We start from the raw sequence: 25,886 nt of genomic DNA on the forward strand, positions 1-25,886 counted from the left end.
GCAGCTTCCAATTTAAAAAAAAAAAAAAAAAAAAAAAGATGAAAAAAAGAATAACCCAATAAGCACAGTAGACCCTGTGTAAATGGTGATTATATCTACATTATCTGTAGTGTCAGCAATAACATCCCTTTAAAAGTATTAGGGCAGTTCACCCCTTTCAGGGCTCCTGTTCGTGGCTGTGTACAGATGTAGGAAGATAACATTGCATCTCTTGCGCTTGGTTCAAATTTTCTTGCTTTTCTAACAAGAAGAGCAAGAATTAAGGAATTTTTTAAAAAAAACTCTAATTCTGGAGCATAATCCTGCAGCAACGTCTGAGGTTGCAGAATACATGGGGCCTCGTGTTTATGCGCATCTGAGCCAGGAAGAGTTAAAATTGAGCAGGTGGTGTATCTGCAGTATTACTGTGTACATACTGGTTCCACAGACCAATTTAGATTGCAGAACTTCCTCCATAACTTGGTGTATTTGTTTCAGGCTAAAAAGTCTAGGAGTATTCCTAGTCAGCAGTGTATGTTCAACTAGGAAAGTCGGACTCCAGTGTAAAAGAATTTAACAGTGTTCTTGGAAATAGCTCTTCAGTTGCATTGTGGGATACTAATGTAACAGTTGCCATGCAGTATTTTCTACCTAAATTAGTTTTGATTTCATTTTTAAAGAGCCACTTGCTGAAAATGAAGACCATGTCTATTAACTCCTTTAATACAAAGATGGAAACTTTAATACGACCTCAGTTACACTGAGCAAATTAGACTAAAAATTTGAAGTGTTGCAGGCAAATTATAATCTCTGAGTGCCATTTAAACTATGACTTTGGTATATATGGGGATTTGGGGGGAAAAGGGAATTACAGTATTTGGATGAAAAAGCCATGCACACTTACAGCACTATATAACAAATAAAGGTAAACAGAAGGGGCTAAACAAGAGACAGGGTGTGAATTTCACTGTTAGTAAAATCCAGTTTTCTCTCAAGCCCTGCTGCAGTTCTTCACATTCTTTAGACTTCTGCAGTAAGCTTCTAATACCTGCTCTGTTTGTTTACAGGCCACAGGACAGCCTTATGAACAGTATGCCAAAATGATCTTCATGGAGTTGAGTGATGCATGGTCAGAGTTTGAAAACCAGGGATCAAAATCCCTTTTCTAAAACTTCATCTTTACAGGATTTTCAAAATGTATGTGCAGCAAAATGGAGTGGAGAATTGTTAGTCTGAATTTCTTATCTCTAGGATTTAGGAACGATTTTTGCATGATTTCAGCACAGTTTGAAATCATACTTGGAAGTGGGTGATACATTTTATAAGATGCAGAATCCAAAACGTACACAGATGCACTCAGAGAACAACTGCTCAATGCTTCAGAATCTTAGCCTGAGAACAGATCTTTCCATTCAGGTTTAAATATGTTGAAATATAAATAACTTTAATGATGTCTGCTGATTTTTGGCATAATGGTATCGAAAGCATGAGCCATTCCAAATCCACTGATTTTTGGCGTAATGGTATCAAAAGTGTGTGAGCCATTCCAAATCCACTGATTTTGGTTTTTCTTTAAAAGAAACACACAACCTCAATTTGTACTTTATATTTTCAATAGTTATATGATTTGATTTTGATGTTTGGTGACCATCGCCTTATTCTAGGTGCTTTAGTTATATTATCAGCAGTGAATTTGCTCAGCATATCTTTTTGCTGAATCTATAAGAGGTGTACATTTTCATCTGTATTTTGTGTAATCATTCTGATGATCATTCTGTAAATAATTAAAATATTTTCTGACAATACCTGTGTTCCTTACAATGAATTGACAGTTGCTTAGCCAAATAACTCCCAGTTAATGGAAAGTCAGCCAGGGTTGTTCTTGATTTTATTTTATTTTATTTTAAATGCATATCATGAACCTGGAAACAAATCTTAGCTTTAATATAAGGACTGCATATTCTAACTTTTTATTATTTATTATGAACTTTTGGAAGGCACCACTATGATTAGTGTTTATTTTCCTACTCTATGAATTTCAGCTTTTACTCTTATTTTTTTTCTAGTGGAATGTGCCTTCCATTGGCTTTATAAATACCATACTAGAAAAAAGTTGACAGTCATTTATTCTAAAACTTGAAATGTGAGCACAAAACAGTTTACTCTGCTTTGATTTGTCTGTTTTAACTGAGTCAATGTTATATTGTTAGCTAGCCTCTTGAAAGCGTTTCCTGTGCTTATACTGACAGTGGGATACTTATGTTGTATGTCTGAGAACTTGATTTTTAGAAGCATGCATGCACACAGCTATGTATGCAAAGAACAAACCAGTGTGTATAGTTAGGGCATCATATACTTGATGTACTGCGAGTGCATTGGCTAGTGCAAGACTAGTTGAGAACCCAGTGTGAGAACACAGCTCACTGTACTGTTTCTCATCTCTTTAAAAAAGAAACAAAAAACAAAAATTAACATGTACAAGTATATGGATATCTGAATACTAACGACCAATGACTATTGTATAACTCCAAACTGTAAATCCCAGTTCCTGGGGGCTAGTTTGCAAATGTTTGTTAGAGTGATATTTAGTTTTGGTGACAGTCTCTTGCACTGCAGCTTTGGGTCGGGAAGGAATTTTCCTCCAGAGCAGATTGGCAGAGGCCCTTGGGGTTTTTTACCTTCCTCTGCAGTGTGGGGTCCGGGTCACTTGCTGGAGGATTCTCTGCACCTTGAAGTCTTTAAACCATGATTTGAGGACTTCAATAGCTCAGACATAGGTGAGAGGTTTATTGCAGGAGTGGGTGGGTGAGATTCGGTGGCCTGCATTGTGCAGGAGGTCAGACTAGATGATCATAATGGTCCCTTCTGACCTGAATATCTATGAATCTACCCAAGTATCTTAAAAGATGTATTTTTAATCAATTTGCCTTTGCGTCCAGTTTGGATTCTTAACTGAGAAAGGAGCTGCAGTGATGTCAAGGTACCTGTCTTACAATGAGCGTCTTCTAGTTTTTTAATTCAGATTATCCCACAATTTGCATGAAATGAGGCTTTCCACTGCCAAATCGACATCACAGTGAATGGGTTGGCGAAGAGATTATTTGAATGCTGTGTACACTTTACAGGCTCCCACCAAACTCAGATACAACACAGTTGAACTGTTACCTCTGTATGTAACGTGTGTACATATATTCGGTCACTGTGAATTTTGAAAGAGTGGAGGAGGATTATTGAACTCTGATCTGATTGAAATCGAAAGTATGGGTTTGTGCCGGCACAACTCTGAATTAGCCTTAATTCCACTGGTTCTTCTTCGAGTGTTTGCTCATGTCGATTCCATTCTAGGTGTGTGCGCACCCACGTGCACAGTTGTAAGAGACTTTCGCCTTAGTGGTATCCGTAGGGTCGGCTGTGGCGCCCTCTGGAGTGCCACACTCATGCATCGGTATATCAGGCACCACCGGCCCTCCACCCTCTCAGTTCCTTCTTGCCGCCTATGCTGGTTGGTCAAAGCGCCTCTCTCCCTTGCCTCGCAGGCGGTCAGTGGTTCTTTCCCTTTGTGTTACAGCTGTAAATAGTTCTGTTTATTGTAGATTAGTTAGTAAGTAGCTGTTAAGTCAGAGATGGGCAAACTACGGTGTGTGGGCCACGTCCTGCCCAGCCCTTGAGCTCCTGGCCGGGGAGGCTAGCCCCCAGCCCCTCTCCTGCTGTCCCCCCTCCCCCACAGCCACGCTGGCAGTGCTATGGGCAGTGGGGCTGCCCACTCCTGCAGGGCAGTGCAGCAGCGTGTCTGGCTCCAGCCGGGCAGCGCGACTGCCAGACATGCTGCTCTGAGGAGGTCCCGGGGGGCAGTCGGGACAGGGAGTAGTTGGATAGGTGTGGGAGTCCTGGGGGGCCTGTCGGGGTGGTTGGATGGGGCAGAGGTTCGGGGGGGGGCTGTCAGGGGACGGGGTACAGGAGGAGTTGGAAAGGCGTGGGAATCCCAGGAGCCCTGTCAGGGGCCAGGGGTGTGGATTGGGGTCGGGGAGGTCAGGGGACAGGGAGCAGCGTGGGTTGGAAAGGGGGTGGAGTCCCAGGGGGGCAGTTAGGGGCTGGGGTCCTGGGAGGGGGCGGTCAGGGGACAAGGAGCAGGGGGGTTGGATGAGTGGGAGGTTCTGAGGGGGGCAGTCGGGGGTAGGAAGTGGGAGGGGGCGGATAGGGGGCGGGGGCTAGGCTGCTTGGTGAGGCACAGCCTTCCCTACCTGGCCCTCCATACAGTTTTGCAACTCCAATATGGCCCTTGGGCCAAAAAGTTTGCCCACCCCGTGTTAAGTACTGCAGTTACTCAGTAAGGGTCCCGCACTTTGCCCCAGGTCACCGGGTTTTAAGCCCTGCCTGTTAGTGACCTGCATGGCAGCTGTCTGAAGTGCCTGGGGGAATCCCATGTAAAAGAAGTGTCGCATCTGTAAGAACTTTCGTCCCAAGACACAGAAAGAGCGCGACATTCGTTCGAGGGCCCTCCTTATGGAGGCTGCTCTCCGCCCAGCCTCAGAGCTGTCCCGGCCAGATGCAAGTGTCCCCAGCACTTCAGCCTTGGTGCATAGTGCACCCTGGCACCGGGCTCTACCTGGCACTGATCCCCTTTGCCGGTGCCCAAGAAGAAGTCTGAAAAGTGGACCCAGCACCGAGCAAGACAGAGCAAGGGGCATTGGGTAAAGGACCCTGTTTTGGCCTCCCGCCCATGCCAGAGCCGCAGGGGGACACGTCCCTGAGGGGACCTCCTGCCCCTCAAGGGATCTGCCACCAATTCTGGGAGTGGTAGGGCACCCAGACTTATGGCGGAGTTAATGCCTTCCCAGCTCCCGGTGCTGAGAAAGCAAAGGACATCGGGTGCGGCGATGGACCTGGCAAAGTCTCCCTACGAGGGCAAGCCAGCCATGAAAGCCTCCCAGAAGGCGAGTGAATGCCACCGGTTTCCGGAGCTGAGGCAGAGCTCCTTGTTGCCATGTCCCTGGTTTCCGCATCAGCCTAGGTCACCGGTTCACCACCACAGATTGTCAGCACTGCTCTCCCGGTTTCCATCCTCTCATCAGCACTCACCCAGAGGGAAGCGCCGGTTACTGCATGGTCGGCACCATTTATCCTCACGCCAACCCCCTCCACGCCAACGATCACTGTCACCTAGACCACGGGGACGCTCCCTGACATGGCGCTGCTCCCTCTACTCCCAGCACCAGTCTGCCTACTCAAGGCACCGTTCACCCACAGCGATGGTTAGCCACCAGACTCAGGTGTTGACAGCCCTGCAATGGTCACTGAAGGAGGATTCCTCCGGCATGGAGAAGGAGTTCAGCCCCTCACTGAGACAGCTCCATCGTGACTGGGCTCCTGAGGCTGTGTCCACCTCAGCGATGCCATGCTGGCAGCAGGGCCAGTGGCCAGCGCAATGGCCTTACTGGAATGCCTGGGGCATGCCCGTTATGCCGATGCCCCTGTCGTACCAATCGTTGGTCGCCCCATTGGACAAGCATCAAATGGCACCAGGCTCTGCGCAAAGTGCAAACAGACACTGGGGTAGAGAGCTGATGTCCCGGGCCCTCCCCCAATGGCTCAGTCGTCCTCATCCTTTCCAGATGAGGCTGTGGTGGGGCCCTCTTGTGCTAGCACACCAGACGACTTTAAGGAGCACCAAGCCCTGCTCCAAAGGATGGCCACTAACTTAGGCCTAGAGGCGGAAGAGATGGCAGAGCAATCAGACACTTTAATGTGCTCTCTATATCCTCCCTCGCACGTGTCGTGCTCCCGGTGCCCAAAAGAGTCCTAAAGATTGCCAGAACCCTCTGGCAAACCCCGTCCTCAATCCTGCCCACTTCCAAGAGGGCTGAGAAGTATTTCATTCCCGCCAAGGGGTTTGAATACTTATACACTCACCCGCCCCTGGGTTCGTTGGTTGTTTCAACAGCCAACAAGAAAGACAAGCAAGGGCATTCTAGTTCCACCCCAAAAAATGAGAAGGCCAAGAGACTGGAACTTCTTGTGAGGAAAATTTATTCAGTGGCCAGTCTCCAATTCAGAGGCTCTTTTGGGGAGATATAACCTTAACCTGTGGGACTCCCTCCATAAGTTTAAGGACTCCATGCTCATCAAGGGCAGGTCACAGGATCAAGTGCAGATATAGTGTGTGCCACCTGTCACGACCTGGGCCTGTTAGTGAACTAAAAGAAGTCATACCAGTGCAACAAATAGAGTTTATTGGGGCAATCCTCAACTCCACACAGGCCAGAGCCTTCCTTCTGGAGGCCCATTTCCAAGCCATGTCAGAGGTGATTTCCTGTGTAAGGGGCCACCCGCTCACTGCGGCCTGCACTTGCCTAAGGTTGCTAGGCCACATGGCTGCCTGTACTTATGTGGTCCGTCATGCCCAGCTCCACTTCTGGCCGCTGCAGGTTTGGCTGGCATCGGTCTATGTGCCCAACAGGCATGACCTCGATCTGGTCGTCAAGGTGCCGGACCACTTCTGCTCATCACTGGCATGGTGGTTGGACCCCGCATTGGCATTGCAGGGAGTTCCCTTCGCGGCCCCAGCCCTGTCGCTAACTCTGGTTTTCGACATCTCTGACCTGGGCTGGGTGAGCTTGGTACTCAGGGCCGGTGGTTGGGGGTCAACCGCTCCCTCCACATAAATGTCAGAGAGCTCAGAGCAGTTTGCCTGGCCTGTCAGGCTTTTCGGTCCTACTTACAAGGCAAAGTGGTTCAAGTCCTGATGAACAACATCTCCACGATGTTTTATATCAACAAAAGCAAGGCAGAGCCAGGTCATCAGCCCTCTGCCAGGAAGCTCTCTGGCTCTGGGACTTCTGTGTGCAGCATGCCATTCGTCTTGTGGCAGCACACCTCCCCGGGACCAGGAACATGTTAGAAGCTCACCTCAGCAGAGCCTTCTCATGTCGCCACGAATGGTCACTCCACCCTGAGGTAATCAGGGGGATCTTCCGAAAGTGGGGATCTCCCCAGGTGGACTTGTTCTCAACTCAAAAGAACAGAAAATGCCACCTGTTCTGCTCATTTTGGGGGATCGACAGGGGCTCCTTGTTGGATGCCTTCTTACTTCTGTGGTTGGGGGCTCTGATGTACACTTTCCCACCGTGCTGTTGTTTCACAGAGTCCTCATGAAGACCAAGCAGGACAAGGCCAAGGTCATCCTGATAGCCCCGGCTTGGTCTCACCAACACTGGTTCGGCACACTGATGGACCTGTCGGTGATGTCCCCACTGCAGCTGCCCCTCTGGCTGGATCTCCTGTCCCAGAATCATGGCAGGCTCCTGCACCCGAATCTAGCAGCGCTGCACCTGACAGCTTGGTTGCTGCATGGTTAACTGCTGAAGAGCAGGAGTGGTCGGCCCGTGTCCAGCAGGTCCTACTGGGTAGTAAAAAGCCCTCCACTAGAGTGACCTACCTGGCCAAATGGAAATGATTCATGTGCTGGGCCTTGGCCCTAGGGGTTAGGCCTGAGCAGGCCAGCTCGCTGCAGTCGATCCTGGGCTACCTTATGCATCTCAAGCTCCAATTAAGGTCCACTTGGCTGCCATATCAGCCTTTCACCCTCCATTCCAGGCAGGTTGGTCTTCACTCATATCATAACAGTCCAATTCTTGAAAGGTCTGGAATGACTTTTACCCCCAGGTCTGGGACCCAGTCCCTCTGTGGGACCTGAATCTGGTGCTTGCCAGGCTCATGAGAGCTCCATTCAAGCCCTTGGTGTCCTGTTCCCTTCTTCTGCTCTCCTGCAAGATGTCATTCCCAGTGGTGATAACTTCTGCCTGAAGGGTCTCTGAGATTAGGGCACTTACCTTGGACCTGCCCTATATGGTGTTTTTCAAGGACAAGGTCCAGGTGCAGCCACATCCAGCTTTCCTGTCCAAGGTGGTTTCGCAATTTCACATGAGCCAGGACATATTTTCACCAGTCTTCTTCATGAAGCCTCATAAGTCTGAGGAGGAACGTAGGTTGCACTCCCTGCAAGCCTTCTACATCGAGAGGACCAAGCCATTCCGCAAGTCAACACAGCTGTTCATCGCAGTGGCTGACAGGATGAAAGGTCGTCCAGTGTCCACTCAGAGAATTTCATCTTGGATCACCGCCTGCATCCGATTTTGCTATCATCAGGCAAAAGTTCCTCCACCAGCAATTGTAACCACCCATTTGACTAGAGCACAAGCCTTGGTGGCAGCCTTCCTGGCCCATGTGCCAATTCCAAACATCTACAGGGCCGCCACCTGGTCATCCATTCACACATTCACATCTCACTATGTGCTTACCCAGCAAGCCCGAGACGATGCCGGCTTCAGTAGAGCAGTATTACAAGCTGCATGTCCATTAATGCTGAGACCACCTCCAGGGATACTGCTTGTGAGTCACCTAGAATGGAATCGACATGAGCAAGCACTCGAAGAATTAAAACCGGTTACCTATCTTTTGTAACTGTTGTTCTTCAAGGTGTGTTGCTCATGTCCGTTCCCTCACCCACCCTCCTGCCCCTCTGTTGGAGTTGCTGGCAAGAATGAACTGAAAGGGCGCAGGGCCGCTGGCGCCTGATATACCACCGCATGAGTGCGGCACTCCAGATGGCGCCACAGCTGACCCTACAAACACCGCTAAGGCAAAAGTCTGACATCTGTGCACATGGGTGCACACACACCTAGAATGGAATGGACACGAGCAACACTCTTTATATGTTTGGGGCCCTTCGTAGTTCTTCTATACAAGGCCTATTTTCATGAAATTTAGGGTCCTCTTGGGAGGGCTGAAGTATTAAGATTATAAAGACTCTTACAAATCTATCTGGGGCAAGGTAATGTAAAGCAATATAAGTTTTGTATACAGGGGTTCGGGAGGGTTGGACCATTAGGCAGTAGTGCAGTTTTAAACATTTTTGGGCCAGGACGTTCAGGGACCAATCCTTTTTAAAGGAAGGCTGTCCATTTTAAAATCATGCTTTTTTATTTCTTTGCTACAAGTATAGCAACTAAGATTACTGTAACGGAAAAGGTTAGAGAACTATTTTTTTCTGTTTATTTTGTGTATTTCACAGCACTTATGTGCAGTCACTTTCACTCTTTCTCTTGTATCATCACTGTGCTGGTTTTGGGGCAGCCGCAGGGAGCAATTTTAAAATAATAAAAATTGGCGAGGTGAGGGAAGGACCAGTACAGGACCAGAAACTCAAGGCAGTTTGAAATGTGGCTAGGTTTCCAGTGTGGTGTCCTTTTGAAGTCTAGGAGAACTGGGGAGTGCAGTAGTGGATTTTTAAGAAAAGAGCAATTCTGCCAGTTACTGTGAAGTCTTAGTGAAGTAATGAAGTATGGAGAGGTGATATGAATAATAAACAGCATAGGGTTTCCCCCCTTAACCAATCGTGGAGTACTGTGAGGAATGAGTTGCCTGCCTTTCACCCCATCTGTCTCCATTTAATTGATGGGTGAAATGATAGAGATGTATAAAGTCTTTGGGGATGGAAGATGCTGTATGGATGTGTAATTAGTCAATCTTCCTAGTCACACTTGATTTCCTTGGACTGAATTGTTTATTACTGGATACAAGAATGTATATAGTAGACTGGGTTTCAGTAAAGAACTGTTCATGTGTCCGTTTGTGGTTTTTCAGAAATCACAATCACTATCACTGTTGAAATGCCACAACCTCTAGTACAAGGAGCAGCAGATCTCCACCATGGCTGGGGACAGGAAGTGTCACCACTGCACATGGTGCTTAATCTTACAAAATCTATCATGGGACCTTTTAACATCAACACAGCACAGCCATGACTTCTGGGCATAAGTATTTAAACATGGGTACCTAAAGTTAGGCACCTAAAATAAGTGGCCTAATCTTCAAAGGAGCTGAGCCCCTGCAGTTCCTATGGAAGTTAACGGAGTGATTAGTACTTGATCCCTTTCACTTAGCAGCCCAGCTTTAGGCACCCCGACTTGAAAACACCAGCCTCTGTTTTTTAGTGTTTCAGCAGAAATACCTCAACTCAGGAAACTGCAGGGAACTTAAATGATGCACCTCAAAGAAAGGAAGAGCTGAGCTGCTCCATTTCAGAATCAGATGGTGGAGGGTGACTTAAATATTTCAGACCAGTGTATGAAACACATGCCTGTTCCCTGCTGGTTTCTGTTTAGAAGTTCAGATGACATTATAGCAAGTTAGTGTTCTGAACTGAGACTGTAAACAGCAGAGTAGCTCTTCAGAGGAAGTGCCATCAACGTAATGATTAAAGGCTAGACAAAGCTAAGTATTGGATCGTGATTGTAGTTTATTGGGAAGGGCAACCACCTGGTGACTGTTCTGTGTCACTTCTAATTCTGACATCATTCCTTTCCCTAGCCGTTATACTGGGGTGAGGTGGGCAGGGACTTTCCAGGCTCATCTGCCATAATGAGCAGCAGGTGGAGAAGTGCAGGGGTGAGACTGACTTCTAGCCCTAATGACCCCCAAAGCACCAGTTACAGGTCGGGAGGCTTTGCTCTGTAATTGGCCCAGATGACCAGCATGCACATGATTGTCACCCAGGAAATAGTTATACTGAAAGAAAAGCCAGTGGGGACATCCTCCTCCCCCCCGCCCCCGGGGGACACGCTCTTCCTGTTGGTTGAATGTTGTGATTAATTTAATCTTTGATGGAACAATTGCGCATGACACACCCTCAGTCCAAAAGATACACATCTAAATACATGTCCTAATTTAAAATAAGGCAGCCATTTTAGTTACTCTTTTCCTACAGCCAGGCACAATGTGGATGGAGTGTGTAAGTGGCTAGTGAGTACACATCTAGAGGAACTGCGGAGTTCAGTGTTTTTCTTTTACCTAGAATGGCATTAGCAGAGTAAGTTAGTCAGGTATTTAACAGTTGTATTAAGGAGTAACGGTGATTAAATTAGGAAAAACTGCCCTAAAAAAAAAAACCTTGGAAAAGCTATTCCTAATTTTATTGTTTAACCCTGGTTAAAGTTTCGATGTACAGTAGAACCTCACTGGGGTCTTGCTTTTCAGAGGTTCTAGGTGTTCGTTTCCATTCCCTCCAGAGGAAGTTTTGGGGGCTCACCCATGCGTAGGTTTACAAGCAGTTAGCGCTAGTAGTGCTGATCAGTTGCAGAGACCCATGTCACCCTGCTCCCTTTTGCCCCGGCTGAGGCCTGATCCACAGCCACTTTTATTTACATAGCAACAAGTGCGTGCTAGGCCCTTGAGAAGCAAGAGCAAAACAACCCTTCCCCAGAAGGCTTGTAAGGAGTTTAATGGAGAGAGGATGGAAAATGAAAAACAGTGAGCAATAAATAAGATCTAGCACAGAGCAGGTCCATGAACAGCTGCTCCTAATGAGATTGAAGAGGCAGCAGGAACTTCTCATTGCTCTCTCTGCAGCTGGAGGAGAAGTAGACATCTGACACCACTCAGTAATCCCAACCTGACTGATTTCTGGCTCAGTGCACTGCAAACCCCTTTCTTCATACTTGGAACCTCACTGGTAATGCAAATCTGCAATGAGTTTTCAACTTAACTGCAGCCCTTCCAATTCATTACAAAATGCAATGCAGCTGGATGTACCAACTAATCCTGTTGGCAGGTGCATGCCTTCAACCATACTGAAATCATGCATGTTTACCTGCTCACTGGACTTCCCCTTACTGGTTGCGTTGTTCTCTCCCCTTCCTCCTTAGCATCTCATTCCCAAGCATGTTAAGTCTTTAAAATTAAAACAAGTACCCAACACAACTTAGAATATCAGGGTTGGAAGGGACCTCAGGAGGTCATCTAGTCCAACCCCCTGCTCAAAGCAAGACAAATCCCCAAGCAGCCCCCTCAAGGATTGTACTCATAACCCTGGGTTTAGCAGGCTGATGTGCCAACCACTGAGCTAGCCGTCTCCCCCCCCAAACTTTCCATATCTCTGTCATAGAATATCAGGGTTGGAAGGGACCTCAGGAGGTCATCTAGTCCAACCCCCTGCTCAAAGCAGGGCCAATCCCCAATTTTTGCCTCAGATCCCTAAATCCTCAAGGATTGAACTCGCAACCCTTAGTGTAGCAAGCCAATACTCAAACCACTGAACTATTTGATTTTATATGCTGTGATAGTAACTCAGTGTGTGGTGCTTTGTCATCAAAAATATTTTTAGTGAGACAAGGTGGGTGAGGTGATATCGTTTTTTGGACCAACTTCTGTTGGTGAGAGAGACAGAGAGACAGGCTTTCGAGCTGACACGGAGATCTTCTTCAGGTTAGTCTGATAAAAGATATTACCACCCCGCCCCTCCTCCCCCCCCCCCCACGTCTCTAATATCCTGGGACCCACACGGCTACAACTACACGACATAAAAAAATATTTAGAGCATTTTAGAGTCTGAAGCAAAACTGAAGGTAACAATGTGCATTTAAGAGTTAGAAACAAACAACTGTCCCCTGAGAAGTTAATTTGATATCCATCACAGATTAATTGGAGTTCATACCGATTTCTGGCCTGTTGATGTAGTAATGCATTAGGTCTTAAACTTTGCACTTACTGTGTTTGCAAAGGTAGTATTCCATCTGGTTATCCACTGTATTTCAGTCCACAAGCAGTGCAGCCTCTAAAGACCACTTGGTATACTGAACTGTAATGCTTTGTGGTCTGGATTTGGAGTCCTTTCAGGACCATTGTGAATGAAAAGCAACTGTTTTTGGAGCAGCACTGCCTGCAGGCAATCAGTTACCTGTGCCTGGCTGCAGGGACCATTATTTTGGGAGGGCGGGACAGTGAGGGAAGGGAATATACAATGTGAAAGTGAGGGACAGTTCTAGTAATTTTGTTTCTGGGGTAATAAACTGTTTACAATAGGAATTTGTCAGCTCTGTAGGGTAGGGCAATTGAGCTGTGACTATGGATCTGACCCAAAGGAGAGCTGATAGTAAAGGCGTGGTTAAGAATGGTTCAGTGTTCACTTTAAAGATGACCTAAAAAGAGGGCAATATCTTTCTGAAAGTGTGTGTGGCGGTGATGAAATCCGCTTGCTTTTTCTTTAACTGTAAGAACACCGAGCAAGCCAAGCCTGGCCTTCCCAACTTTTGCTTGAGAACTCATTGGACGTATCCAATAGGAATAGAATAGTGATTTAGAATTGAGCATTTTGGTATTTTCATCCGTTGGTAGCCATATAGAATCATTAACAGAGAAGTCTTTTCTGCCTCGCGGGTGTTAGCTATGGAGTTAAATAGGCTACTGAAAGAACAGTGATTAAATAGCCCTTGCACTTTGTCAGTTTTTTCCTCCAGCAAAAAAGGTAGGCAGGACCTGAAATTGTCATCTTAAGCCACACTGGCCAGGAGGGATGTAAGCATAAATAGCAATAGCAGGGACATGTTCAGCCCTTCGTCATCCATCAGCAAAACCGGCAAGTAGTCTTTCCCTCAGTGTAAAGTGAACTGTTACTATTTCAGTGCTCACGCTCACTAGATTGAATTGGTTTTTTTTTTTACCTCCTCCTAGAAGAACTGTCTTTGTGCCATGAGCAGAATGAGTTCCTCTCCAAGCAGAGTTGGCTCTCTCAAAGTTGTGTTCTGGGCATTAAGATTTTGCACAAATATGGGGCTGTCCTAGGAGGTGCTGAGGACTTGCAATTCGCAAAGTCATTGGGACTCACGAATGTTCAGTGTCTCCAGATCAGGCTTTTAATTTTCCAGCCACTGGCAATGTAGGCCCAAGTTGTCACAGCCAATAGTTTCATTTGCTGCCTATGAAAAATAGCTGCAGGGTCTTATGAGTTTAATTGATTTTAAAAGTGATTCTCTTGTATAAGTTCTACACTTAGTTTTCCAAGAATTTCTTTATCACAAATACTTTGATATTGTGAATGAGGTTAAAATAAAACAAAACCTTAACATTTTGGTCTTGCTCTTTTCTTTGTGGGTCAGCTGACATTTTTCTGTTGGAGTTGAAGGTAATCAGCCTTCAAAATCGCTAACAAGAATGTGTCACTTTCCAACTGCTTTAGTTTGCTCCTAGTGCAGAAATCTTTTAACTACCAGAGATGTATTTTCAAAATATTCAGCAATGGTCATAGAATATTGAAATCTGTGTATTAAGGTAAGAGAATAACAAATGTACTATGGTCCTAATCTCTTTGAATCTTGTATAATTCGCTCACCCCCTGCTTAAGATAAGTTTATTGCCAGACTGGTGATTATACTGCCTCACATTTTAAAACAGACACTCCAAAAATATGAATGCAACTGTTCTATGAAGGATGCATTTTCTGATTGAAGTTTTTTGATGAAGTGTTGGAAAACAGGATTGAGAGGCATCTAGAAACCTCTCTTTAATTGAATGTACTGTATATTTGCAATTTAGTCTTCTAGAAGCGATCAGCGTCTACATTAGGAAGATTTAAATCACTTGGAGATACTTTGTGTAATTTCATGTAGTTGCTACTGTACTTAGTTTTTTGTTTTTGGTGAGTGGAAGGACAAAGGAAGTTTGAACCTTATTTTTGGCATCTTTATCAGGAAATGCAGTGTATCAAGGCATTTTGCTACTAGTGAAATGAAAATCCATACATGTGTATGTATACAAAGGAAATAGTCTAAGAGTAAACTTTGTAAACAAAAAATGAATGGGCCATTAATGTTGGGCACAATTTTTGAACAAAACACTTTGTTTGAAATGTGACATCATTCAATCAATGATCAATTAAAACAAAACAAACACAATTTCTGCCTATTTCTTTCTTTAAAAGAGGAAATAACTTAACTTTCCCTCACAAAACTTATTTCCAAAGCCTCTTTAAATGTTTCTATATTGCATTAGGCAGGCAAGTGGTCACCCCATTAATGTGGGTTACAATTAAGCAACTCTCATATTTGCAGTTACATCCTTATGTAGACTTTGTGATGGGTTCGGTCACAGAGACCCCCTTGGGACTGTCACCTGCTGTGCTGAAATTACCTCTGAGCCCGTTTTCCCTGTCAGCTTGAGACTCCAGAACCCTGCCTTGTTGAGCCAGACGTGCTAGGCTGCTGCAACACAGACCCAGGTCTGATCCATGCCCCCAAAGCTGCAGACTTTAACCAAAAACTAGCTGTCTCCAGCACCCAGACACCCAGTTCCCAATGGGATCCAAACCCCAAATAAATCCATTATACTCTGTATAAAGCCTATACAGGGTAAACTCATAAATTGTCCGCCCTCTATAACAGTGAGAGAGATGCACACAGCTGTTTGCTCCCCTAGGTATTAATCACTTACTCTGTGTTTACTAATAAACAAAAGTGATTTTATTAAGTATAAAAAGTAGGATTTAAGTGGTTTCAAGTAAGTCACCAAGCAAAATAAAACAAAACACGCAAGTCTAAGCCTAATACATTAAGAAACTGAATACAGGTAAATCTCAGCTGCAGAGATGTTCCAATTAGGAACAGACTAGACTCCTTCCTAGTCTGGGCCCAATCCTTTCCCCTGGTACAGTCCTTGTTAGTTCCAGCAGGGATCTTAGGTGAAATGCAGGAGCTTTCTCATGACTGGGACCCTCTTTGTCCTGCTCCACCCCCTTTTATAGCTTTGGCACAAGGTGGGAATCTTTTGTCTCTCTGGGTCCCCACCCCTCCTTCTAAATGGAAAAGTACCAGGTTTAAGATGGATTCCAGTTCAGGTCACATGTCACTGTAAGACCTCATTCTTCATTACCCAGGATCTGCTCGACACATACACAGGAAGGTTTGCAGTTAAACAAACCCATTGACAGCTCATTGATTCTAAAGCACCCTTAATGGCTTCCACTTAATATGTTTACATCAGTGATACAAGTTTATATCTTATTCTCCTAACTCCAGATCTAGAAATAACATACGCAAACAAATGGGATGAACACACTCAGTAGATCATAAGCTTTGTAATGATACCTTACAAGAGACCTTTTCCATGAAGCATATTCCAGTCACCTCATATTTACACTCATAAGCCTATTTCCATAAAACATTATGGAGTGCAAAGTCACAGACTGAATGAGTTTCCTGTGTGGCTATGTGAAGACGGGCTTTCAACGATCCAGTTTAAAGATGCTCCAATGGGGAGCAGAATGTGGAGGGTCCAGAGAGCTTCCTGACCTATAGCACGTGAGGCAGGGAGCAGAATACCTGGTATCCTCGGAGGGGGGTCATCTCTCAGCTGGAAGGGACATTGTGTAAGTCCACTCAGTTCTTGGTTGGCTGTGAAGGGGCGGGGTCAGAGTGGTCTGAGGCTGCTTCCCCCACCACCAGGCTGCCCCCTACCCCCTCAGCTGTTACTACTCCCAGGTGGGAAGCCATGTTGAAACCTTCTGCCTCTGGGGGCTGCTCTGTCTGGCTGCTGCAGCTATGACTCCTACCTGCAGTCAGTTCCCCACCGTGCTTGGCCTCCTGCCGTCTCACCTTCAGGCTCTAAGTGTCTGTGGAGCAGGAGCCAGGCCTGGCCTGAAATCAGCAGCTTCCCTTCTCCCCTCCCCCAGCTGCTTAAGGCGTGAGGCACTGGGGCAAAGGTACAAGGGAAAGGGGGAGCTCCTGGGGATAGGGACATAGCATGGTGAGGACTGCATGGGCTTGGGGGAGAGGGAAGAAGAGCCCTGGAGGGTCTAGGCAGGGAATGAGGGGCAGGAGCAGCCTTGGAGGAAGCAAGGGACAGTGTGGGGGAGGGCAGAGTCAGGAGCTGCTTTGGGGTGAGAGGCGGGGGCAGCTGGATGATTGGTACAGCAGGGAAAAGGGGAATGGGCTTCTCTGGGGGAAGGGCAACATCTGGATTCCAGGGGAGGCTGCTGCCCATGAGGAAGGGCAGGGGAGGCTGCTATGGGAGTGTCAGTAGGGGGTTTGGAGAGGCCAGGGATGGAGGAATGTCTGTGGTGCATGGGGGGATTACAGGGGACCCCCGAGGGCAGAGAGGAACGGAGGGGCTTGGGGGGAGGGTGAAAGGGGACTCCAGGAGGGAGGATAGCAGCAGGACCCAGAGTTGATGCCAGAGCACCTGTGAGGGGGCAGGGAAGGGACACGCTGGAGGAGCAGGCCATGAAGAAAGCAAGTTGGGGTGGGGAAAGGGAGAAGAGACGGGGGATTAGAAGTTTGGCAGGGAGTTGGGAGAGGGATGTGGCTGGACGCTTTGGGAGGGAAGGTTGATACCATTGTGATGATAACCCCAGTACAACAGAGAGATGCACTAGTGAAAAGTGGGAGGAGAGATTGTGGGGCTGGGGTGAAGGAGAGAATGAGGTTCAAGGTGGGGAGAGAGGGAGGAGACATGGGAGGAGTTTGTGGAAAGCAGAGGAGCCCGGTGCAGTTTCACGCTGAGGAATCAGGAGGGGACGGAAGGTGGATGCTGGGGAGGTGGAGCTGGGGGAATAGTGGAAACATGAACCAGCTGCTCTCAGAAATAAGCAGTTGGGCACAGGGTGGGAGCCACTTGAAACGCTGTAGAATTGGAGCCAGAGGGAAGCCAAGGTAAGTGCTGAGGGATTGGTGGTGAATGGGGAGAAAGCACACTGAGGTTCTGAAATCCCCTGGGGGTGTTGGGAGGGATGGTTCTGCAGTGCTGCAGGGGACTCTGTTCCCCACTTCTAACTTTTGGGGCAAAATTACTCCTCTGGGGGAGTGTGGGAACCAAGAGCTTAGCTGCCTTCCAAGCAGCATTAGATGGATAATGAAAGCAGGGTCAGTTACATTAGCTAGGGTGCAAGTTTGCAAACCTTTTCACATGCCTTGCAGCAAGACCTTCAACATTGGCATAAATCCGCACTACATTTGGCTGAGTCAGCTGGATAATGAATGTTTGCCCCCAAGTGTTATACAAATCCCTCCTTGTGCACCTGCCTGAATGGTATAAATACACCTGGGTTGAACATGCAGCACTTCTATATAGCATGGGAAGAGACCCCAAATCAGCTTGCTGAAGCTCCAAAGACAAAACAAAAGGAGGCATTCCTTAGAGGTGAGACAAGAGTCTATCTTGTTGCGGGGGGGGGAAGCCACCTGCTTCCTGGGTACAGCGCTACCATTCTTATTGACTCCCTGGATATGTGAGCTTTGCCCTTAGGACAGGAAGGCCCCAACTTTAAAGGACAGGATGCCCTGTTGACCACTGGTGCCTTTTCCCAGGGCAGAACAGTACTGAAAGTTGAACAGCTCAGAACTGAATTTAACCCACCTTGATATTTCTTCAGCTACTACAGCAGAGGTGGGCAAACTACAGCCCGTGGGACCGTCCTGCCCAGCCCCTGAACTGGCCTCTCCCCTGCTGCCCCCCTGCCCCCCACAGCCTCAGTGCGCTGCGCTGCCAGCTCTCTGGCCCTCCACTCCTGCCGGGCAGCGTGGCTGGCTCTGGCCATGCGGCGGGGCTGCAATCTCCTGATGCTCTGAGCGGCATGGTAACGGGGCAGGGAGTGGGGGGATTGGATAAGGGGCAGGGGGTTCCGGGGGGCAGTCAGGGGACAGGGAGCAGGGGCCAGTTGGATGGAGCGGCAGTTTGAGGGAGGGCAGTCAGGGGACAGGGAGCGGGGGGGGTCCTGGGGTGGTGGTTAGGGATGGGGGGTCCCGGATGGGGGCGGTCAGGGGACAAGGAGGGGGGGGGTTGGGTAAAGGGTTACGGGGGGGTTGGATAGGGGGTGGGGGGTCCCAGGAGGGGGTGGTCAGGGGACAAGGAGCAGGGGGGGTTGGATGGGTCAGGGGCTCTGAGGGGGGCAGTCAGGGGGCGGGAAGTGGGAGGGGGCAGATAGGGGGGTGGAGACCAGGCTGTTTGGGGAGGCACAGCCTTCCCTACCTGGCCCTCCATACAGTTTCGCAACCCTGATGTGGCCTTCGGGCCAAAAAGTTTGCCCACCCCTGTACTACAGGTTAGGTGTGCCCAGACTGTGTCTAAAGGAGAACCTTTTCCTTCATTCGTCTGTCTTGTGTAGCTTGTTCCCATTGATGCAGACAGTCTCATTGTGATGAGCCTCCCACCAGCTTTCTGTTCTGCCTGTATGGAGCATCCTTTAGCACATCTTCTAAGTGCTTTCCCCACACTCACTGCCTTTTTCGGTAGTCACTTAAGTAGATAATACTAACTTTCAGTCTTACAGTTGATCTTTTGCAGAACATTGTCTTTTTGTCATTCTAACTGTAAGCATTTCAGATTCTTTAACATCAAACCCTCTGCCCCTCACATCCATTTAACAAGCCCCCAGAGTGTTGAACCCAGCTGGCTGGCACCCGTCTGTTTAAATGACGACCATCAAATCTCAACCAGCCTCCCATCACAGAAGGCGTTTACAGTGTTCCCCAAGTTGTTCTGTCCACCACAGACTTGTCTGCAGTCAACCCTTTCATTATTCATAAAGAATAATCTGCCAAACTCAGCTGTGTTCGCACACTCCAGTTCTCCTGTCAGATTCCTGTCTTTGACTCATGGCATTCCTCCCCACGTTGACTACATGCTATGCAGCATTCCACAACTTAACTAGGGATATGGTGGATTCTCCAGCTTTTTGTAGTTTTTAAATCAACACTGAAAGTTGTCTTAAGAGAGATGCTATAGCTCAAACAGAGGTTATGGGCTTGATGCTCGAAGTTACTGGGTGAGGTTCTTTGGCATGTGTTATGCAGAGGTAAGTTGGAGTAGAATATCATAATGGTCTCTTCTGGCCTTAGTCTATAGATCTATGTTTGGGCCCACGGTTAGTAGGGGACTGATTCTGCCACTCTCACGCCACAAACAAGCCAACTTAAGTCAAGAGCACTATTTGTGAGGTAATGTGTTACTCAGCACGTGGGCAGCAGAATCTGGTGTAATAAAACCACACGTGTTCTGCAGAGAGACAGCAGCTGAAGCATTTTTCACAGTTTGGATGGTTAACAGCTCTATATCCTGAGAATGCCCTTATTCTCAAGCAATCCCAAGTATATTTATCCATAGGTAGATTTTAGAGTTTGAGTCAAAAATCTTGTGACAACAGATTTGATGGACTCAGAATAGTAATTTTCATTGTGACCTTTAATATGTTTAAGGTATCAGCTATGAAACATGCTTGTTGATATTTACTTTACCGAACAAGCTGAAGCAAATATTCAAATTTAAAGCTGATTATATAAATAATTCACTTTAGTTTTGGAACATGGTGTTCTTGGAGTGTTGAATAAAATATAGTATGCAATAAGCATTCTGTAGTGCACTGTTATTTCAGCATAGAAATATTATTTAAAGAAATAAAACAGCCACACTCACTGTATTTGATGCTCATTAATGTAAAATTCGATGTCTTGCAAAGTGCTCCGCTTCCATTAGATTAATGCCATTTGAGTTCAATACTTTCATCTGCCTTTTCTTCAGGTCAGTTCCTGACAGATTCTCAACACATTTCTAATTGGCATTAGTTGGATCTTGTCAATTTCATTATGAATTTCTAAAATGCTAAGTGATGTTGACAGCATCGCTGGCAATTGCTAATGGAGTATTTGACCCTGAGTTTCTACTGTCATTGGTGCTTTCATTTCCATTATCTTGATTTCCATTTAACTCTTGGAGAATTTCCATGACAATAGCTTTACCATTCTTGGCTTCAAAACACAAATCATTAACCGCAAAATGGATGCAAGAACAAGCATCAACTTGCAGTTAGTGGCATCTTAAGCAGCTTCATGATTTCCTACTTGTTCTGTTTGGAGTTGAGAAGCAAATGAGAGATGCCTGCTTCATTAACAGAGCTTAACTCAGTTTGGTGAGCATGATAGCTGTCGTGGTCTCAGCTACAGAGACAGACTGTTGGAGACAGATGGAGAGCTCCTCTACAAATTCTCTAGCACATACTGGATCAGAAGCATTACATCATCTGAACCAACACTAGTTGATTAAACATGCCCCCTCCAGAGCAAAATACTGTTACCTAGCAACTGCTGGATTCTATTGTGCCTTTAGTACACAGGCCATGGCTGAACTGATGCAGAGCTGATGTGACAGGGTCGGGCTGGATGGCTATAGGAGGGTAATAGAAGGCAGATATATTAGCCCCAGGCTAAGTAGGTCCCTTTTCCCTGAGTAAGGTAACAGGGAAGGTTCCAGAACAATCAGGAACCTTCTGGAGACAATTAAGACAGGCTGATAAGAACACCTGCAGCCAATCAAGAAGCTGCTAGAATCAATTAAGGCAGGCTAATAGGGCACCTGGGTTTTAAAAAGGAGCTCACTTCAGTTTGTGGTGTGCGTGTGAGGAGCTGGGAGCAAGAGGCACTAGGAGCTGAGAGTGAGAACGCGGACTGTTGGAGGACTGAGGTGTACAAGCATTATCAGACACCAGGCGGAAGGTCCTATGGTGAGGATAAAGAAGGTGTTGGGAGGAGGCCATGGGGAAGTAGCCCAGGGAGTTGTAGCTGTCGCACAGCTGTTCCAGGAGGCACTCCAGACAGCTGCATTCCACAGGGCCCTGGGCTGGAAACCGGAGTAGAGGGCGGGCCTGGGTTCCCCCCAAATCCTCCCAACTCCTGGTCGGACACAGGAGGAGTCGACCTGGACTGTGGGTTCAGAAAAACGGCCAAGCTGAGGGCTGCTGTGAAGCTCCAAGGCGAGCAAATCTGCCAATAAGCGCAAAACCCACCAAGGTAGAGCAGGAACTTTGTCACACTGAACTGCTCTGTGGAAAACATGGGGAGGCATCCTACCTCCCTAATTCCCCCAGCCCTCTGTTACTCATCTTTCTAGTATGCAACATATACCTTGTCTGCACACCAGTTCCACTCCGTATGCCTGTGCCTTGGGAGGTAGGGCCACAGGACCATCACCTTCAGTGGAATTTCAATATAATGGGCCAAATTCAGACACAGTGAAAGCTGCGAATGTCCTTAGTAATTTTACTCTATCCAAACAGAAAGAAATCACTAATGTCAGGGGTTAAATTCTGACCTCAAATCAGCTGGCCATTCAAACAGGAACACACTAACCCTGAGAAAGCACCATGGATGTGTGCCCATCCCATACACAGCCCTCTCTGTGTTTCTCTTTATTACCAGCATTTTACAGTCCTTCCCTTCTATGATCGTTTAATAGATTCCAAGGCCAAGGGACCACTGTGATCAGCTTGTCTGATCTCCTCTATAACAGAGGCCATAGGATTTCCGCACAATAATTCCTGTCTGAATGAGAGCAGATCTTTTAGAAAAACATCCAGTCTTGATTTAAAAGGTGCCAGTGATGGAGAATCTGCGACAACCTTCAAATAAGGCCTTTAAATATTAAAAATGTACACATTTGGAGAGAATTAGTCCACCCTCTTCTCTTTCAATACCCCCACAAGAGTCCTCTTCTGTGAAGCATGCCTATGTTAATCCACCACCTTAGGAAAGATTTTACTTATTTTAAAAATACACAACTGCCCAGTCCTGGCACCACCATCCTGCCACGACTCCAGCACCTCCTGGTGCTGCATCTCTCTGAATTGTTGCCTGTCAATCTTTAGCATGTAATCATCTTGGGCGAAGGACCATCTTCCTCTGGTGAGCAACACTAACTTCCCTCTGCTAGGAGGGCAGTAGGCCACAAGTGTTGCAATGTGCTACGTGCAGTTTACATACGGATAGTTCAGCCCCTGCCCCAAAAAGGTTACAGTCCAGGAAATTACAGATAAAAAGACAGAGGCTTAATAGAATCCTGTCCTGTGCTCAGTTTTTTATATGTACACTATACTTCGTTAGATGTGCCACAGTTATCCAGCCTCTCAATTATTAATTGGTCTTGTAGGTCTCAAAGAGTAGGTTTGAGGTGGCAGCCTTGCAGAGCAGTTTGCAGAGAACATTACATGCCTACAGGGAAAGAGGGTGCAAAGACACTTGTTAGATGTACACAAAGCTAGCATTGGTGGCATAACTGAGGGGACAGCAGGAAAGACAGCTAGAGAGGCAGTCACAATGCCCCCGAAAGCAAAGCAGATTGAACCTCATACAGTGGAAAAGGGGGATCAAATACAGGGATTCAAGGACTCTCAAGCAGCACACATGCTGAAAGACAAAATCTACTGGAGAAACAAAGAAAGCCCCTTCCAACTTCTACTGCATGGAAACCCTGATCCCCCACAACCACAAATCTACAGCTATCGACATAAATGGAAGACAGGTGCAGTTAGAGGCCTGGTCTACGCTACGAGTTTGTCAGATTTAGCAGCGTTAAATCCAAATTAACCCTGTACCCATCCACACAACAAAGCCATTTTTTCGACATAAAGAGCTCTTAAAACCGATTTCTGTACTCCTCCCCAACAAGGAGATTAGCGCTGAAATCGACATCGCCGTTTCGAATTAGGGTTAGTGTGGACGCAATTCGAAGGTATTGGCCTCTGGGAGCTATCCCACAGTGCTCTGGACAGCACTCTGAACTCGGATGCACTGGCCAGGTGTACAAGAAAAGCCCCAGGAACTTTTGAATCTCATTTCCTGTTTGGCCAGGCGAGCTCATCAGCACAGGAGACCATGCAGTCCCAGAATCGAAAAAGAGCTCCAGCATGGACCGAATGGGAGGTACTGGATCTGATCGCTGTATGGGGAGAGGAATCTGTGCTATCAGAACTACGTTCCAAAAGACGAAATGCCAAAACATTTCAAAAAATCTCAGAGGCTATGAGGACCAGAGGCTACAGCAGGGACGCAACACAGTGCCACGTGAAACTTAAGGAGCTCAGACACGTGTACCAGAAAACCAAAGAATCAAACAGACGCTCTAGGACAGAGCCCCAGACATACTGAGCTGCATGCAATTCTGGGGGGGCCACCACCACTACCCCACCCCTGTCCGTGGACTCCGATGATGGGGTACTCTTTGCCATGCCTGAGGATTTTGCGGATGGGGAAGATGAGGAGGAGGAGGACGAGCTTGAGGAGAGCACACAGCACACCGTTCTCCCCGACAGCCAGGATCTTTTTATCACCCTGACTGAAATACCCTCCCAACCCAATGAAGCCATAGAAGGGACCTCTGGTGAGTGTACCTTTTTAAATATAATACATTATAAAAGCAAGTGTTTTTTAATGATTAAGTAGCCCGGAGGACATGGGATGCATTCGTGGCCAGTACTGCTACCGGAAAAGTCTGTTAACATCTCTGGGGATGGAGTGGAAATCCTCCAGGGACCTCTCCATGAAGCTCTCCTGGAGGCAGAGGTGAAAGTAAGCCAGTATGCCCCGGTACGCATCCGGCAAGAGTTGGTGCACAGTACTGGGGCAGCCTGGCTTCCCCAGGGGGCAATTTAAAGGGCCTGGGGCTCCCAGCAGTGGCTGGAGCCCCAGGCCCTTTAAATTGCCTCCAGAGCTCTGCTGCTGGAGCCCTGGGGTAGCGGCTGCAGGGCTCTGGTGGCTATTTAAAGGCCTGGGGCTCCCCTGTTTCTACCGCCCCGGCCCTTTAAATAGCCGCCGGAGCCCCACCACCGCTACTCCAGGGCTCTGGGGGCTATTTAAAGGACCAGGGCAGTAGAAGCAGGGGAGGTGTAGGCCCCTTAAATAGCCCCCAGAGCCCTGGGGTAGTGGGGGCTCCAGGAGCTATTTAAAGGGCCGGGGCTCCAGCTGCCTCTGCTGCTGTGGTCTTTTAAATAGCTGCTGGAATCCCGCCACTTCCCCAGGGCTCCGGCGGCTAATTAAAGGACCGGGGCAGTAGAAGCAGTGGCACCCCAGGCCCTTTAAATAGCCCCAGGAGCCCTGGGCTGCTGCTGCTACCCCAGTGGGGGAGGGGGGGCACTTACTTTACAGGGTGGGCTGGGGCTGGCTCTGACCCCCTCAGCCCCGCCCCTTCCAGGGGCCAGAGCTGGCCCCAGCGTACCGGTAAGTCAGTCGACTTACTTTCACCTCTGCCTGGAGGTACTCTAAAAGCCTTTGCAGAAGGTTTCTGGGGAGAGCAGCCTTATTCCGTCCTCCATGGTAGGACACTTTACCACGCCATGCTAGTAGCAAGTAATCCAGTATCATTGCATGACAAAGCCTGGCAGTGCATGGTCTCAGTGTTTGCTGGCATTCAAGCAACATTCGTTCTTTATCTCCCTGTGTTATCCTCAGGAGAGTGATATCGTTCATGGTAACCTTGCTGAAATAGGGGAATTAATTAAGGGGACATTCAGAGATGCCCGTTCGTACTGGGCTGTTTGCCTGTGGCTGAAAAGAAATCCTCCCCGTAGTTAGCCACGTGGTGGGGGGGAGGGCATTGGCACTGAGCTGTTCGCGTTTGGCTAGCAGGGATCTTCCCGTTACCAGCCAGGTGGTGGGGGGAGGGGAAAAGCGATCATCCCAGAGAATTGGATGGGGGGAAGGAGTTAGTTTGGTTACTGCTGCTGCACGTTAACAGGAAAACTGCAGCACTAAATGGCCAACTCAACGGGCTTTGCTTGGTATGGGAAAGGAGGGCGCTGCTGTTATGAAGGTTGCAGAAGCTGAAAGACTATGGCTTACCATGGCCACCTGCAAGCCGAATTCTGTTGCCCAGCACTGTGTGTGTGATCTCTAACACCAAAGCTGCAGACACTCAATATAAGATGCAAAATGCGACCTTGTACCAAAATCACATGTGCTATGTAATGTGAATAGTGTTGTTCACTGTGAAAGAGTATAGCCATTGTTCTGTAAAATGTATCTTTTTAAATACTTCACTCCCTTTTTTATCTCCAGCAGCTGAGAATGTTTCAAGCCTCCCTCCTCTGTCCCAAAGGCTATCTCAGATAAGATGGCGAAAAAAACGCACACGCGATGAAATGTTCTCTGAGCTCATGCAGTCGTCCAGCACTGACAGCAGAATGTGTGGAAGGATACAATAGCAGAGTATAGGAAAGCGGCCGATGAACGTGAGGAGAGGTGGCGGCAGGAAGATCAGAGGAGGCATAAGGCAACGCTGGGGCTACTGCAGGATCAAATGGACACGCTCCGGCGTCTGGT

The 25,886-nt window shown here is 47.5% G+C and overlaps 1 protein-coding gene across 3 annotated transcripts in view; it reads left to right on the top strand.

The window, feature by feature from the left end:
- The window catches only part of GAK (cyclin G associated kinase), a 128,951-nt gene extending 127,169 nt beyond the window's left edge, over positions 1 to 1,782 (top strand). For all 3 annotated transcript variants that reach the window (XM_037902267.2, XM_037902269.2, XM_037902268.2), the window contains one exon: positions 1,047 to 1,782. In XM_037902267.2, coding sequence (XP_037758195.1) covers positions 1,047 to 1,148 — 102 coding nt within the window. In that variant the 3' untranslated portion in view covers positions 1,149 to 1,782. The remainder of the gene's footprint in view (positions 1 to 1,046) is intronic.
- The last annotated feature ends 24,104 nt before the right edge of the window (positions 1,783 to 25,886 follow it).

Source organism: Chelonia mydas, chromosome 5, assembly GCF_015237465.2.
Source record: "Chelonia mydas isolate rCheMyd1 chromosome 5, rCheMyd1.pri.v2, whole genome shotgun sequence".
In the NCBI taxonomy this organism is placed as follows: Eukaryota; Metazoa; Chordata; order Testudines; family Cheloniidae; genus Chelonia; species Chelonia mydas.